Source organism: Globicephala melas, chromosome 14, assembly GCF_963455315.2.
Source record: "Globicephala melas chromosome 14, mGloMel1.2, whole genome shotgun sequence".
Taxonomy (NCBI): Eukaryota; Metazoa; Chordata; class Mammalia; order Artiodactyla; family Delphinidae; genus Globicephala; species Globicephala melas.
The window spans coordinates 9,663,724-9,678,770 of NC_083327.1; the positions used below are offsets into that span (position 1 = coordinate 9,663,724).

General features: G+C 39.2%; 1 protein-coding gene across 1 annotated transcript in view; it reads left to right on the plus strand.

Annotated features, from left to right (window-relative positions):
* KCNQ5 (potassium voltage-gated channel subfamily Q member 5) overlaps window positions 1-15,047 on the plus strand; it is a 579,817-nt gene that overhangs the window by 416,106 nt on the left and 148,664 nt on the right. Inside the window, exon 3 of the mRNA XM_060283602.1 lies at window positions 12,823-12,949. Within this exon, the coding sequence (XP_060139585.1) occupies window positions 12,823-12,949 (127 nt within the window). The remainder of the gene's footprint in view (window positions 1-12,822; window positions 12,950-15,047) is intronic.

Consider the following 15,047-nt stretch of genomic DNA (forward strand, 5'->3'; position numbering starts at 1 on the left):
TTTGTATAAACATAAGTTTTCATTTCTCTGGCATGAATGCCCAAGATTACAATTATTGAGTCATATAGTAACTGCATATTTAATTTTATAAGAAACTATCAAGCTGTTTTCCAGAGTGGCTACATCATTTTACATTCTCACCAACAATGCACAAGAAATCTAGTTTCTGCACATTCTCTCCAGCATTTTGTGTTGGCACTATTTTTAATTTTAGCTATTCTGATAGGTATATGGTGTTGTGTTTTAATTTGCATTTCCTACATGGCTGATGATGTTGAATATTTTTTCATGGGCTTGTTTCCCATCCATTTTCCTCTTTAGTGAAATGGCTGTTCATGTCTTTTGCTCATTTTCTAGTTGAATTGTTTTTTACTGTTGAGTTTTGAGAGTTTTAATATTTTCTAGATACTAGTACGTTGTCATATCTGTGCTTTGAGAATATTTTCTCTCAGTCTATAGTTTGTCTTTTCATCCTCTCTACTTTTTTTTTATTCTTATTAGTCATCCATTTTATACCCATCAGTGTATACATGTCAATCCCAATCACCCAATTCATCCCCCCCCACCCCCACCCCCACCACTTCCCCCCCTTGGTGTCCATACGTTTATTCTATACATCTGTGTCTCAATTTCTGCCCTGCGAACCAGTTCATCTGTACCATTTTCCTGGGTTCCACATATTTGCGTTAATATACGATATTTGTTTTTCTCTTTCTGACTTACTTCATTCTGTATAACAGTCTCTAGGTCCATTCACGTCTCTACAAATGACCCAATTTCGTTCCTTTTCATTGCTGAGTAATATTCCATTGTATATATGTGCCACAACTTCTTTATCCATTCGTCTGTTGATGGGCATTTAGGTTGCTTCCATGACCTGGCTGTTGTAAATACTGCTGCAGTGAACATTGAGGTGCATGTGTCTTTTTGAATTATGGTTTTCTCTGGGTATATGCTCAGTAGTGGGATTGCTGGGTCATATGGTAGTTCTATTTTTAGTTTTTTAAGGAAGCTCCATACTGTTCTCCATAGTGGCTGTATCAATTTACATTCCAACCAACAGTGCAAGAGGGTTCCCTTTTCTCCACACCCTCTCCAGCATTTGTTGCTGGTAGATTTTCTGATGATGCCCATTGTAACTGGTGTGAGGTGATACCTCATTGTAGTTTTGATTCACATTTCTCTAATAATTAGTGATGTTAAGCAGCTTTTCATGTGCTTCTTGGCCATCTGTATGTCTTCTTTGGAGAAATGTCTATTTAGGTCTTCTGCCCATTTTTGGATTGCGTTGTTTGTTTTTTTAATATTGAGCTACATGAGCTGTTTATATATTTTGAAGATTAATCCTTTGTCCATTGATTCGTTTGCAAATATTTTCTCCCATTCTGAGAGGTGTCTTTTCATCTTGTTTATGGTTTCCTTTGCTGTGCAAAAGCTTTTAAGTTTCATTAGGTCCCATTTGTTTATTTTTGTTTTTATTTCCATTATTCTAGGAGGTGGATCAAAAAAGATCTTGCTGTGATTTATGTCAAAGAGTGTTCTTCCTATGTTTTCCTCTAAGAGTTTTATAGTGTCCGGTCTTACCCTTAGGTCTCTAATCCATTTTGAGTTTATTTTTGTGTATAGTGTTAGGCAGTGTTCTAATTTCATTCTTTTACATGTAGCTGTCCAGTTTTCCCAGCACCACTTATTGAAGAGACTGTCTTTTCTCCATTGTATATCCTGCCTCCTTTGTAATAGATTAGTTGACCACAGGTGCATGAGTTTATTTCTGGGCTCTTTATCTTGTTCCATTGATCTGTATTTCTGTTTTGTGCCAGTACCATATTGTGTTGATTACTGTAGCTTTGTAGTATTGTCTGAAGTCTGGGAGCCTGATTCCTCCAGCTCCGCTTTTCTCCCTCAGGACTGCTTTGGCTAGTTGGAGTCTTTTGTGTCTCCATACAGATTTTAAGATTTTTTTGTTCTAGTTCTGTAAAAAATGCCATTGGTAATTTGATAGGGATTCCATTGAATCTGTAGATTGCTTTGGGTAGTATAGTCATTTTCACAATATTGATTCTTCCAATCTAAGACCATGGTATATCTCTCCATCTGTTCGTATCATCCTTACTTTCTTTCATCAGTGTCTTATAGTTTTCTGCATACAGGTGTTTTGTCTCCCTAGGTAGGTTTATTCCTAGGTATTTTATTCTTATTTTTGCAATGGTAAATGGGAGGGTTTCCTTAATTTCTCTTTCAGATTTTTCATCGTTAGTATATACGAATGCAAGGGATTTCTGTGCATTAATTTTATACCCTGCAACTTTACCAAATTCATTGTAGTTTCATGGTATTTTCTGGTACCATCTTTAGGATTATCTATGTATGGTATCATGTCATCTGCAAACGGTGACAGTTTTACTTCTTTTCCAATTTGTATTGCTTTTATTTCTCTTTCTTCTCTGCTTGCCATGGCTAGGGCTTCCAAAACTATGTTGAATAATAGTGGTGATAGTGGACATCCTTGGCTTGTTCCTGATCTTAGAGGAAATGCTTTCAGTTTTTCACCATTGGGAATGATGTTTGCTGTGGGTTTGTCATATATGGCCTTTATTATGTTGAGGTAGGTTCCCTCTTTGCCCACTTTCTGGAGAGCTTTTATCATAAATGGGTGTTGAATTTTGTCAAAAGCTTTTTCTGCATCTATTGATATGATCATATGGTTTTTATTTTTCAATTAGTTAATATGGCTTATCATATTGATTGATTTGCATATATTGAAGAATCCTTGATCAAGTGGGGTAAGTCCCACTTGATCATGGTGTATGATGCTTTTAATGTGTTGTTGGATTTTCTTAGTATTTTGTTGAGGATTTTTGTATGTATATTCATCAGTGATATTGATCTGTAATTTTCTTTTTTTGAAGTATCTTTGTCTGGTTTTGATATCAGAGTGATGGTGGCCTCATAGAATGAGTTCGGGAGTGTTCTTTCCTCTGCAATTTTTTTGGAAGAGTTTGAGAAGGATGGGTGTTAGCTCTTCTCTAAATGTTTAATAGAATTCACCTGTGAAGCCATCTGGTCCTGGACTTTTGTTTGTTGGAAGATTTTTAATCACAGTTTCAATTTCATTACTTATGATTGGTCTGTTCATATTTTCTATTTCTTCCTAGTTCAGTCTTGGAAACTTATACCTTTCAAGAATTTGTCCATTTCTTCCAGGTTGTCCATTTTATTGGCATAGAGTTGCCTGTAGTAGTCTCTTAGGATGCTTTGTATTTCTGTGGTGTCTGTTGTAACTTCTCCTTTTTCATTTCCAATTTTATTGATTCGAGTTCTCTCCCACTTTTTCTTGATGAGTCTGACTAAAGGTTTATCAATTTTGTTTATCGTCTCAAAGGACCAACTTTTAGTTTTACTGATCTTTGCTATTGTTTTCTTTGTTTCTATTTCATTTATTTCTGCTCTGATCTTTATGATTTCTTTTCTTCTACTAACTTTATGTTGTTTGTTCTTCTTTCTCTAGTTCCTTTAGGTGTAAGGTTAGATTGTTTATTTGAGATGTTTCTTGTTTCTTGAGGTAGGCTTGTATAGCTATAAACTTCCCTCTTAGAACTGCTTTTGCTGCATCCCATACGTTTTGGCTTGTCCTGTTTTCATTGTCATTTGTCTCTAGGTATTTTTTGATTTCCTCTTTGATTTCTTCAGTGATCTCTTGGTTATTTAGTTACGTATTGTTTACCCTCCATTTGTTTGTGTTTTTTATGTTTATTCCCTGTAATTCATTTCTAATCTCGTAGCATTGTGGTCAGAGAAGATGCTTGATATGATTTCAATTTTCTTAAATTTACTGAGGCTTGATTTGTGACCCAAGATGTGATCTATCCTGGAGAATGTTCCATGTACACTTGAGAAGAAAGTGTAATCTGCTGTTTTGGGATGGAATGTCCTATAAATATCAATTAAATCTTTTTGGTCTATTGTGTCATTTAAAGCTTGTGTTTCCTTATTAATTTTCATTTTGGATGATCTGTCCATTGCTGTAAGTGAGGTGTTAAAGTCCCCCACTATTACTGTGTTATTGTTGGTTTCCTCTTTTATAGCTGTTAGCAGTTGCCTTATGTATTGAGGTGCTCCTCCGTTGGGTGCATATATTTATAATTGTTATACCTTCTTCTTGGATTGATCCCTTGATCATTATGTAGTGTCCTTCCTTGTCTCTTGTAAAATTCTTTATTTTGAAGTCTGTTTTATCTGATGTGAGTATTGCTACTCCAGCTTTCTTTTGATTTCCATTTGCGTGGAATATCTTTTTCCATCCCTTTACTTTCAGTTTGTTTGTGTCCCTAGGTCTGAAGTGGGTCTCTTGTAGACAGCATATATATGTGTCTTGTTTTTGTATCCATTCAGCAAGCCTGTGTCTTTTGGTTGGAGCATTTCCTCCATTCACGTTTAAGGTAATTATCGATATGTATGTTCCTATGACCATTTTCTCAATTATGGGTTTGTTTTTGTAGGTCCTTTTCTTCTGTTGTGTTTCCCACTTAGAGAAGTTCCTTTAGCATTTGTTGTAGAGCTGGTTTGGTGGTGCTGAATTCTCTTAGCTTTTGCTTGTCTGTAAAGCTTTTGATTTCTCCATGGAACCTGAATGAGACCCTCGCCGGGTAGAGTAATCTTGGTTGTAGGTTCTTCCCTTTCCCCACTTGAAGTATATCATGCCACTCCCTTCTGGCTTGTAGAGTTTCTGCTGAGAAATCAGCTGTTAACCTTATGGGAGTTCCCTTCTATGCTATTTGTCATTTCTCTCTTGCTGCTTTCAATAATGTTTCTTTGTCTTTAATTTTTGCCAATTTGATTACTATGTGTTTCGGCGTGTTTCTCCTTGGGTTTATCCTGCCTGGGACTCTCTGCACTTCCTGGCTATTTCCTTTCCCATGTTAGGGAAGGTTTCAACTGTAATCTCTTCAAGTATTTTCTCAGGTCCTTTCTCTCTCTCTTCTCCTTCTGGGACCCCTATAATGCGAATGTTTTTGCGTTTAATGTTGTCCCAGAGGTCTCTTAGGCTGTCTTCATTTCTTTTCATTCTTTTTTTTTTTTCTTTTTGCAGCAGTGAATTCCACCATTCTGTCTTCCAGGTCACTTATCCGTTCTTCTGCCTCAGGTATTCTGCTATTGATTTCTTCTAGTGTAGTTTTCATTTCAGTTGTTGTATTGTTCATCTCTCTTTGTTTGTTCTTTAATTCTTCTAGGTCTTTGTTAAACATTTCTTGCATCTATTCCATCTTTGCCTCCATTCTTTTTCCAAGGTCCTGGAACATCTTCACTATCATTATTCTGAATTCTTTTTCTGGAAGGTTGCCTATCTCCACTTCATTTAGTTGTTTTTGTGGGGTTTTATCTTGTTCCTTCATCTGATACATAGCCCTCTGCCTTGTCATTCCTGTCTGTCTTTCTGTGAATGTGGTTTTTGTTCCACAGGCTGCAGGATTGTAGTTCTTCTTGCTCCTGCTGTCTGCCCTCTGGTGGATGAGGCTATCTATGGGGCTTGTGCAAGTTTCCTGATGGGAGGGACTGGTAGAGTCCCTGGGTAGAGCTGGGTGTTGCTCTGGTGGGCACAGCTCAGTAAAACTTTAATCTGTTTGACTGCTGATGGGTGGGGCTGAGTTCCCTCCCTGTGGGTTGTTTGGTCTGAGGCGACCCAACACTGGAGCCTACCCAGGCTCTTTGGTGGGGCTAATGGCGGACTCTGGGAGGGCTCATGCCAAGTACTTCCCAGAACTTCTGCTGCCAGTGTTCTTGTCCTCATGGTGAGACAGAGCCACCCCCCACCTCTGCAGGAGACCCTCCAACACTAGCAGGTACGTCTGGTTCAGTCTCCCCTGGGGTCACTGCTCCTTCCCCTGGGTCCCGACACGCACACTACTTTGTGTGTGCCCTCCATGAGTGGAGTCTCTGTTTCCCACAGTCCCGTCGAAGTCCTGCAATCAAATCCCATCAGCCTTCAAAGTCTGATTCTCTAGGAATTCCTCCTCCCATTGCTGGACCCCCAGGTTTGGAAGCCTGACATGGGGCTCAGAACCCTCGCTCCTGGGGGTGGACTTCTGTGGTATAAGTGTTCTCCAGTCTGTGAGTCACCCAGCCAGCAGTTGTGAGATTTGATTTTATTGTGATTGCACCGCTCCTACCATCTCATAGTGGCTTCTCCTTTGTCTTTGGATGTGGGGTGTCTTTTTTGGTGAGTTCCAGTGTCTTCCTGTCAATGATTGTTCAGCAGTTAGTTGTGATTCTTGTGCTCTCGCAAGAGGGAGTAATCCTCTCTAATTTTGATGAAGTTCAATTTATCAATTTTTCCTTTCCTTACTTATGCTTTTGGTGTAAAGTCAAAGAACTCTTAGCTCAATTCCTAAAATTTTTCTCTTATGTTTTTTACTAAAAGTTGTATAGTTTTAACACTTAAGCCCATGATCCATTTTGAATCAATTTTTGTATAAAGTGTGAGATATAGATAGAGGTTCATTTTATTGTATATGGATGTCCAGTTGTCCCAGCACTGATTATTGAAGGGCTATTTCTTCTTCCTTTGAATTACTTATGTACCTTTATCAAATAATCCATTGAGCATGTTTGTCTGAGTGTATTTCTAGGTTCTCTGTTGTGCTCCATCATTCTCTATGTGTCTGTCCCTCTGCCAAGACCACACAGTCCTGATTATTAGAGCTACATAGTGGGCCTTAATATCAGATACAGTGATTCCTCCCACTTCATTCTCTTTTTTCAGGATTATTTTTAGCTATTCTAGGGTCTGTGCCTTTCCACATCAACTTTAGAATAAGTTTCTTTATGTCTACAAAAAAAAAGAAAAAACTTGCTAGGAGTTTGATAGGAATTTCATTAAACCTACACATCAATTTGGGAAGAGCTGACATCCTTATTATGTTGAATCTTCCAATTCATGAACACGGTATTTCCATTTACTTAGGTCTCGTCTGCTTTCTTTAACCAACATTTTATAATTTTCAGCCTGCGTACCCTGTACAGGTTTGTTAAGTGCATAGCTAAACATTTAATTTCTTTGGAATGATCGTAAATAATTTTGTGCTTTTAATTTTGGCTTCCACATCCTTACTGTTAGTATGCAGACATCTGATTGGTTTTTGTATATTGATCTTGTATCTTGCAACCTTACTGAACTCACTGATTATTTCTAAGAGTCTTTTGGTAGATTCCTTGAGATTTTCTCTGTAGACAATCATGCATCTGCAAATATAGACTATTTTATGTCTGTCTTTCCAGTTGTATGCCTTTTATTTCTTTTACTTGCCTTATTGCAGTGACTATATTACACAACTATGTTGAATAAGAGTGATGAAGCTAACATCTTTCTGTGTTCTTGATTTTTGGAGAAAAGCTTTCAGTCTTTCATCATTACGTGTGACATTAGCTCTAAGGGTTTTGTAGATTCTATTTATCACTTTGAGATAGTAAACCTCTATTTCTGACTTTCTGAGAGTTTTTATCATGAATGGGAAAATTGAATATCCATATGCAGAAGAATGAAATTGGACCCTTATCTCACACCACATACAAAAGTCAACTCAAAATGGACGAAAGACTTAAACGTAAGGCCTGAAACTATAATACTATTAGAAGGAAATATAGGGAAGGAGCTTCTTTTTTTTTTAAATTTTTATTGAGTATAGTTGATTTACAACATTGTGTTAGTTTTAAGTGTACGGCAAAGTGAATCTATTATACATATACATATATCCACTCTTTTTAAGGCTCTTTTCCCATATAGGCCATTACAGAGTACTGAGTAGAGTTCCCTGTGCTATACAGTAGGTCCTTGTTGGTTATCTTATATATAGTAGTATGTATATGTCAATCCCAATTCTTCCAGTTTATCCCTCCCCACCCCCTTACCCCTGGGTAACCATAAGTTTATTTTCTACATCTGTAGCTCTATTTCTGTTCTAAGATAAGTTCATTTGTACCCTTTTTTTAGAGTCCACATATAAGTGATATCATGATACTTGTCTTTCTCTGTCTGACATAGAGAAGAAGCTTCTTGACATTGGTCTGGGCAATGGTTTTTTTTTGTGTTTTAATTAAGGTACAGTTGATGTACAATATTATATAAATTTCAGGTGTACAACATAATGATTCACAGTTTTGAAGGTTATATTCCCTTTATAGTTATTATAAAATATTGGCTCTATTCCCTGTGTTGTACTATATATCCTGGTAGCTTATTTATTTTATACTTAGTAGTTTGTGCCTCTTAATCCCCTACCCCTATCTTGTCCCTCCCCGCATCCCTCTCCTCATTGGTAACCACTAGTTTGTTCTCTATATTGGTGAGTCTGTTTATTTTTATATCCACTAGTTAGTTTTATTTTTCAGATTCCACTCATAAGTGATATCATACAGGATTTGTCTTTTGGGTTTTTTTATATGACTCCAAAATCACCAAAAACAAAAATAAATACGTGGGATTGCATCTAACTTAAAATCTTCTGTACATAAAAGGAAATGATCAACAGAGTGAAGACACAACCTCTGGGATGGGAGAAGACATTTTCACACCAAACTTCTGATAAGAAGTTAATATCCAAACATATACGGACCTTCCATAACTCAATAGCAAAAAATAAAATAAAATAACCTGATTTAAAAATGGGCAACAGGTATTATGAAAAGGTGTCCAACATCACTAATCATCAGAAATGTAAATCAAAACCATGAAGATTGGGATTGACATATACACACTACTATGTGTAAAATAGATAACTAATAAGAACCTACTGTGTAGCACAGGCAGCTCTATTCAAAACTCTGTAATGACCTATACGGGAAAAGAATCTGAAAGAGTGGATATATGTACATGTATAACTGATTCACTTTGCTGTACACCTGAAACTAACACAACATTGTAAAGCAACTAAAAATTAATTAAGAAAAAAAAGCACAATGAGGTATCACCTCATATGTGTTAGAATGGCTGTTATCAAAAAGATAACAAGTGCTGGAGAGGGTGTGGAGAAAAGGGAACCCTCGTGCACTGTTGGTGGGAATGTAAATTGATGCAGCCACTACAAAGAACAGTAGGGAGGTTCCTCAGGAAATTAAAAATAGAGCTACCAGCAACCCACTTCTGGTCCTATATCCAAAGGAAGTGAGGTCAGGATCTCAAAGAGATATCTGCACCCTCATGTTCATTGCAGCATTATTCACAATAGCCAAGATGTGGAAACAACCTTAGTGTCCATCAGTGGACAAACGAATAAAGGAGATGTGAGATAGATAGATAGGTAGACAGACAGAGACGGGAGTATTAGTCAGCCTTAAAAAAGAAATCCTGCCATTTGCAATAACATGGATGAATTGGGAGGACTTTATGCTAAGTGAAATAAGTCTGACAGAGAAACACAAATACTGCATGTTCTCACTTACATGTGGAATCTAAAAAGTCAAACTCATAAAAACAGAAAGTAGAATGATTGCCAGGGACTGGAAGGCGGGCAGGAAGGAGAGATACTGGACAAAGGGCACCAAGATTCAATTATGCGGGATGAATAAGTCCTGGAGACCTAACATACAGCCTGGTGACTATAGTTAACAGTAGTGTTAGCGTGTCCTGGAAATTTGCTAAGCGATTAAATTTTAAGTGTTCTCACCAAAAAAAAAAAAAAAAAAAAAAGTTACCTATGTGAGGTGATGGATATGTTAATTAGCTTGATTATGGTAAACATTTCACAATGTCTATGTACATCAAAACATCGCATGGTACAGCTCACATATACAGAACTTTTATTTGTCAATTATATCTCAACAAAGTGGGGAAATGAAAAAAGAGAAAAGGTGCTCTTCTCACAATTCCATTCCCCACCAGTTCTGACTGTCAGATTTGGAATCCTTTCCCCCCTCTTTCTCAATAGCACTTTGTTCCTTTTAATTGAAATAAGATGGAAATTTCAGGAAACAAAGAGACAGAATCTGGTCAAAGTGGTTTTCATGCTTTTGCTCCCAATCGAATCAGCTCAAGTCTTGGGAGGGAGCATCCCCACGTCCTATAGCTCTGGGCCTGAGGGAAATGCTGCACAGACACCTCCCTGCTGCTCACTCGGTGACCAGAGAGTTTGAGGTTATCGCTCACTAAGTCTAAAACCAGGCCCTCATAAAGAATACTAAGGAATGCTCTAGTAGGAGAGAATTCTGACCCTAGTCTTACTTCTCCGAGGCAGAAACTGTGACCCTGTAGTGAAATCCAATTACAACTTCCTCTTGCTTTATTTGGAAATGAAGGATTTTTCCAACATAATTAAAAAAAAAAATTGAAGAGGCAATATTCCTGAACAAGGGACCCTGAATAAAGAATTTGTAGATGTAATTTATCTGCCTCAGGATATGACATAGAAATGATGCAGTGAGGGCCTACCTTCCTAAAGTAATAGGACGTTACTTTATTCTAATATGCTTTATTCAGTATCTAAAGATTATTGGCCATACATTGGCTGGTAGCAGCTATTCCCATGAAAAAGTAAAATCATTCTACTGTAGTGCCAGTTGCTCAGGCCACATTTGGGATTTTCTTAGCTATCCCTGATGATAGGACCCCACAAGTGGAGTGCCAGACTTCCTGGCTCAAGTAGGAGGTGGCGGCCGGGATAAAATGGCCCTGCCATTAAATGTGCACTGGACACACGGCTGCTGGGCACCTGGGGCCTCAGCTCTGTATGAGGAAAGAGAAGGATTAAAACAAGCCTGGCCTCCCCAGGGTTCACTCCCAGCTCTTCCTAACGTGGCACTTCAGCCACCTTAATGAATGAATAAACTCAACTACCTAGATATATACTCAAAACTAAAAGCAAAACAAAACAAAACCCTGATATCATGAATGAGTGTGCGTTGACCATGGCTTTAGTTATCTGCATAAAGTCATCTGCGGAGATTGAGCCCACGGGTAGTTTTAAGTCACTGTAAGTAAGCAGCCATGATATTGGAGATTTATTTCCCATGATGAGAAATATTTGTGGGTTACTTAGTGCAAAATAACAGAAGGAGAGAATGACGTATCTCTACTAGGCATTTCAAAAGTGCAATATATCATCACATGCTCTAACTGAAGAAACAGACATTTGCCTGAAACTTGCAACAAAAATGCCATTTTTCTAAATTTGATAACAGTTTTTATCTTGGGACGTGGGAGGATGGGGAGTGGCTTAGGACTACTTTGTACACTCAACACGTCTGTGATGTTTAGAGACTTTAATAAAAACCATGTATCACTTTTATAATTAAGCAGTTATAACAAAAATCAAGTAATAAATATTGTTGTACATCATAAATGCTGACTCAACCGTTGTTTAAAAACAAGAGAGAGATTTTAAAAAAAACAAAACAAGAGAGGGAATTTTTTTTTTCTTTTTTTTTGTGATACACGGGCCTCTCACTGCTGTGGCCTCTCCCGTTGCGGAGCACAGTCTCTGGACGCGCAGGCTCAGTGGCCATGGCTCACGGGCCCAGCCGCTCCGCAGCATGTGGGATCTTCCCGGACCGGGGCACGAACCCGTGTCCCCTGCATCGGCAGGCGGACTCCCAACCACTGCGCCACCAGGAAAGCCCAAGAGAGGGAAATATGTTTAAAGGAAAACAAATCAAATGTGATAAACTCAGTGCCTGCCCCTATAGAGGGGCAACAAGGTGACTGTGACAGGTCTGCTCCAGAGGTGCTTTCTTCTGACAGAGTCCGGTGGTTTCTCAGTCTGTGACCCACATTTAATGAGCCTCTTTAGTTGGCCTTCTCCAGGGTTCACTCACAACTCTTACTAGATAATCTCAAAGCCCTCCTGCTGGAGCAAGTGTTATTTTCAAGGCAGCTGTCACCAAAGGGCAGCCTAATAATTAACAAGCATCAGATCCAGAGGCTTCAGGGTCTCATTTCTGGCAAAGGATGTATGTGCCACACACAATAACACTGTCAAAACTTGCTGTCTTATAAGGAGATTTTGACGTCGTAACAAAAGAACTCAGTATCCTCCTAAATACTAACTTCTCTGGGAACAACTCTTAAGGGCTCAGGGATTATGTCACTCCTTGCAGCAAAATGAGGGTCTGTTTTCTGTAAAACTGTGAAGCTGTGTTTTCAGGGTTTGCTCTTTCATTTCAGATATTTCACGTTACCAGGTTCTAAGGTCAATTGCACTATACAGTCAGCTCTCCTTACCTGCAGGTTCCACATCCACAGATGCAACCAACCGTAGATCGAAATATTTGAAAAAAAATTCCAGAAAGTTCCAAGAAACAAAACTCGAACTGCATGCCAGCAACTATTTGCAAATCATTTACATTGTATTAGGTATTATAAGTAATCTAGAAATGACTTAAAGTATATGGAAGGATGTGTGTAGGTTTTATGTAAACACTACTCCATTTTATATAAGGGGCTTGAACATCTAAGGATTTTGGTGTCCATGGGGTCCTGGAACCAGTCTCAAGGGACTGTGTATTCCAGACAAGGGGATCCGTAATTCAGCCTGCATATTTAGAATTAAAACAGACTCCTAAACTTGCAAAACTTTAGAGACTTGAAGAGGAATAGCATTCCATGATAGGAAATACAATGTCCATGATAGGAAATACAATGTGCATGATAGGAAATACAATTCCGACGTTCTCCGGGTTTAGCTTGATTTGGAGAAAAGGCGATGTTAACTTCAGCCTTTTACAACCAGATATTTTAGATGAAGTGCCTGCATGTCCGGAAATATCCACAGAGCTTGCTGCTGTGGTTTGATCCGTAATACCTCTCTCTGACATGTGCCTCATTTGATGTTTTAGGAGTTTGTGATGATCGTTGTCTTTGGTTTGGAGTTCATCATTCGAATCTGGTCTGCAGGCTGCTGTTGCCGGTACAGAGGATGGCAAGGAAGACTGAGATTTGCCCGGAAGCCCTTCTGTGTTATAGGTGAATATCAAAGTCCTGGATACCTAGATTTATGCCACCGCATCCTTTTCTTCATCTGTTTCCGGTATCGCAGCATTTAGTTAATGTTAAAAGCTAACATTCATGGATTATTCACCATGGGCCAGCAATCTCGTGTTTTGAAAATGCTGACTCATTTAATCCTCTTCATAACATGATGAGGTAGGTATTTTTATTATCCCCATTTTAAGATGAAGAAATTGGGGCACAGAGAGGTGAAGTGAGTTGCTAAAAGTCATGGAGGTGGTTAGTGGTGGAGCTGGGATTTGAGCCAGATGGTCTGGCTCTAAAATACGCACTTGTGTCAGGTTAAGTTATGATGAAATACATGGTTCTCGAGTGTCGCCCTGAGTTTGGGAGCATTGGTTTCACTAAGTGTAAAGACCCCTTTTTGCTCTACAGTGTAAGCAGCACCCCTTCTATGCTCTTGCTCTGCTGGGGCGTGTAAGTGTAGTTGTCCGGGTAAAGCCTGTTAATGAGCATGCCTCAAGAATAATTACAAGTATGTGTATGCACTGTAACTGTTAGACCTGATAAAGTGTTTATCCTCTGAAATGTGAGTCCCCACCCTACAGTCCCCGAATCAATATCACATCCCTGCAGCTCCCTGGCTGCTGTCCTTTCAAAGAGATTCCATTCACCTGGGTACCAGCCTGAAATTATAAAACATCCCAGAGTTAAGATCTGGCACCTCCAAGTAATAGACTTAAAAGTGGATCATAAAATTGAAAACCTTAGTCAATTATATCTCAATTTTCAATTAATCGATTAAGTTTTTAAGTAAGTTGTCTACATCATGGCCCTTTATCCCTAAATATTTCAGTGTGGGTTTTCCAAAATAAGGACATTCTTTTACCTAACCTTCCATAAATTGGACATTAACACAATACCTTAACTAATCTGCTGGTTGTATCGCGGTTTTGCCAGTTGACCCAATAATGTCATTTGTAGCATTTTCCCTCCAGGGTGGGACCCAGGCTGGGTCACAACTGTGTCTGGTCATCACGCTTCCTTGGTCTCATTCGTCTAGAACCGTTCGTCAGCCTTTCTCTGTCTTTCCCAACACTGACATTTTTGAAGAATTTGGCCTGTTTTTAAGAAATACAATGTTATTCCTTCGGGGAAAGGAAAAGAAAACCCTGTATACAAAAGCTTGTCATTGTTGTTGATGTTGTAGTTGCTGCTGTTATTCAGCAGCTACGTTTGGTTTTCTTGCTCTTTTTTCCTTCCCACTTCTTTGGTAGCCATTCAAATCCAAATGCTGAAAGTTCTCGGTGAGGTTTACTTATTTCAACTATTTCCAATCTGAGAAAGTGGGGTTTTTATTTACAAGCTAGTTTAGACTGAGCTCTTCATCAGCAGCTGGTTTGCCATTTTGTTTCAGGAGTTGGGAATTGTTGAGCACCTTTAGTTTCCTCCCTAACCCCTGTTCCTTAAGGAAGAAGTAGAGAAACCCCCTCCACGGGGACTGTAAGAGGAACCCTTTGGCCCATCTTTCTTCCCAGTGCGGTGTGAGTGGCGCACGTCCTGGGCACAGGGAAGCGGGAGGGCTCCCCACACGCATGCATGTTTCCGGAGCCACCATTCCTTCAACCAGACGTTATGGACATGGGGCTGTGCGTGAAGCCCTGCGGTTACCACAGTGAATCTAGTGCAATTCTAAGTTACATCAACCTTGAAACATCTTGTTTGGCCTTCACTAACGCAGTCTGTTTGTCCGGCTGCCCCTCTTCTGCCAGAGAGGCATGGAGGAAAGTGGGCGCCAACGCCCAGCCTTGCGGGTCCACCCAGCCCCTCGGGTGCATCAGTGAAGGCACTTGATTTTCCTCTGGAGGTTTTTCCTCTTTTTTAATTCCCTGCTCAAGCTACACCACAAAACACTGTAACTCGATGTGGAATTACGGCACAAGAACTTCCTATCCTATGAGGGACCCAAACAAAACCATTCACAAGGCAGATGGTTTGGCCAGGGCTCACTCAGCTTCTACAGGATAAGGTTGGTTCACGGATGACTGCAGGAACGTTCCATTCCAGGCTTTAAAACCAATTTAAAATTGGTTTTATTCCAATTCCAGAGGCA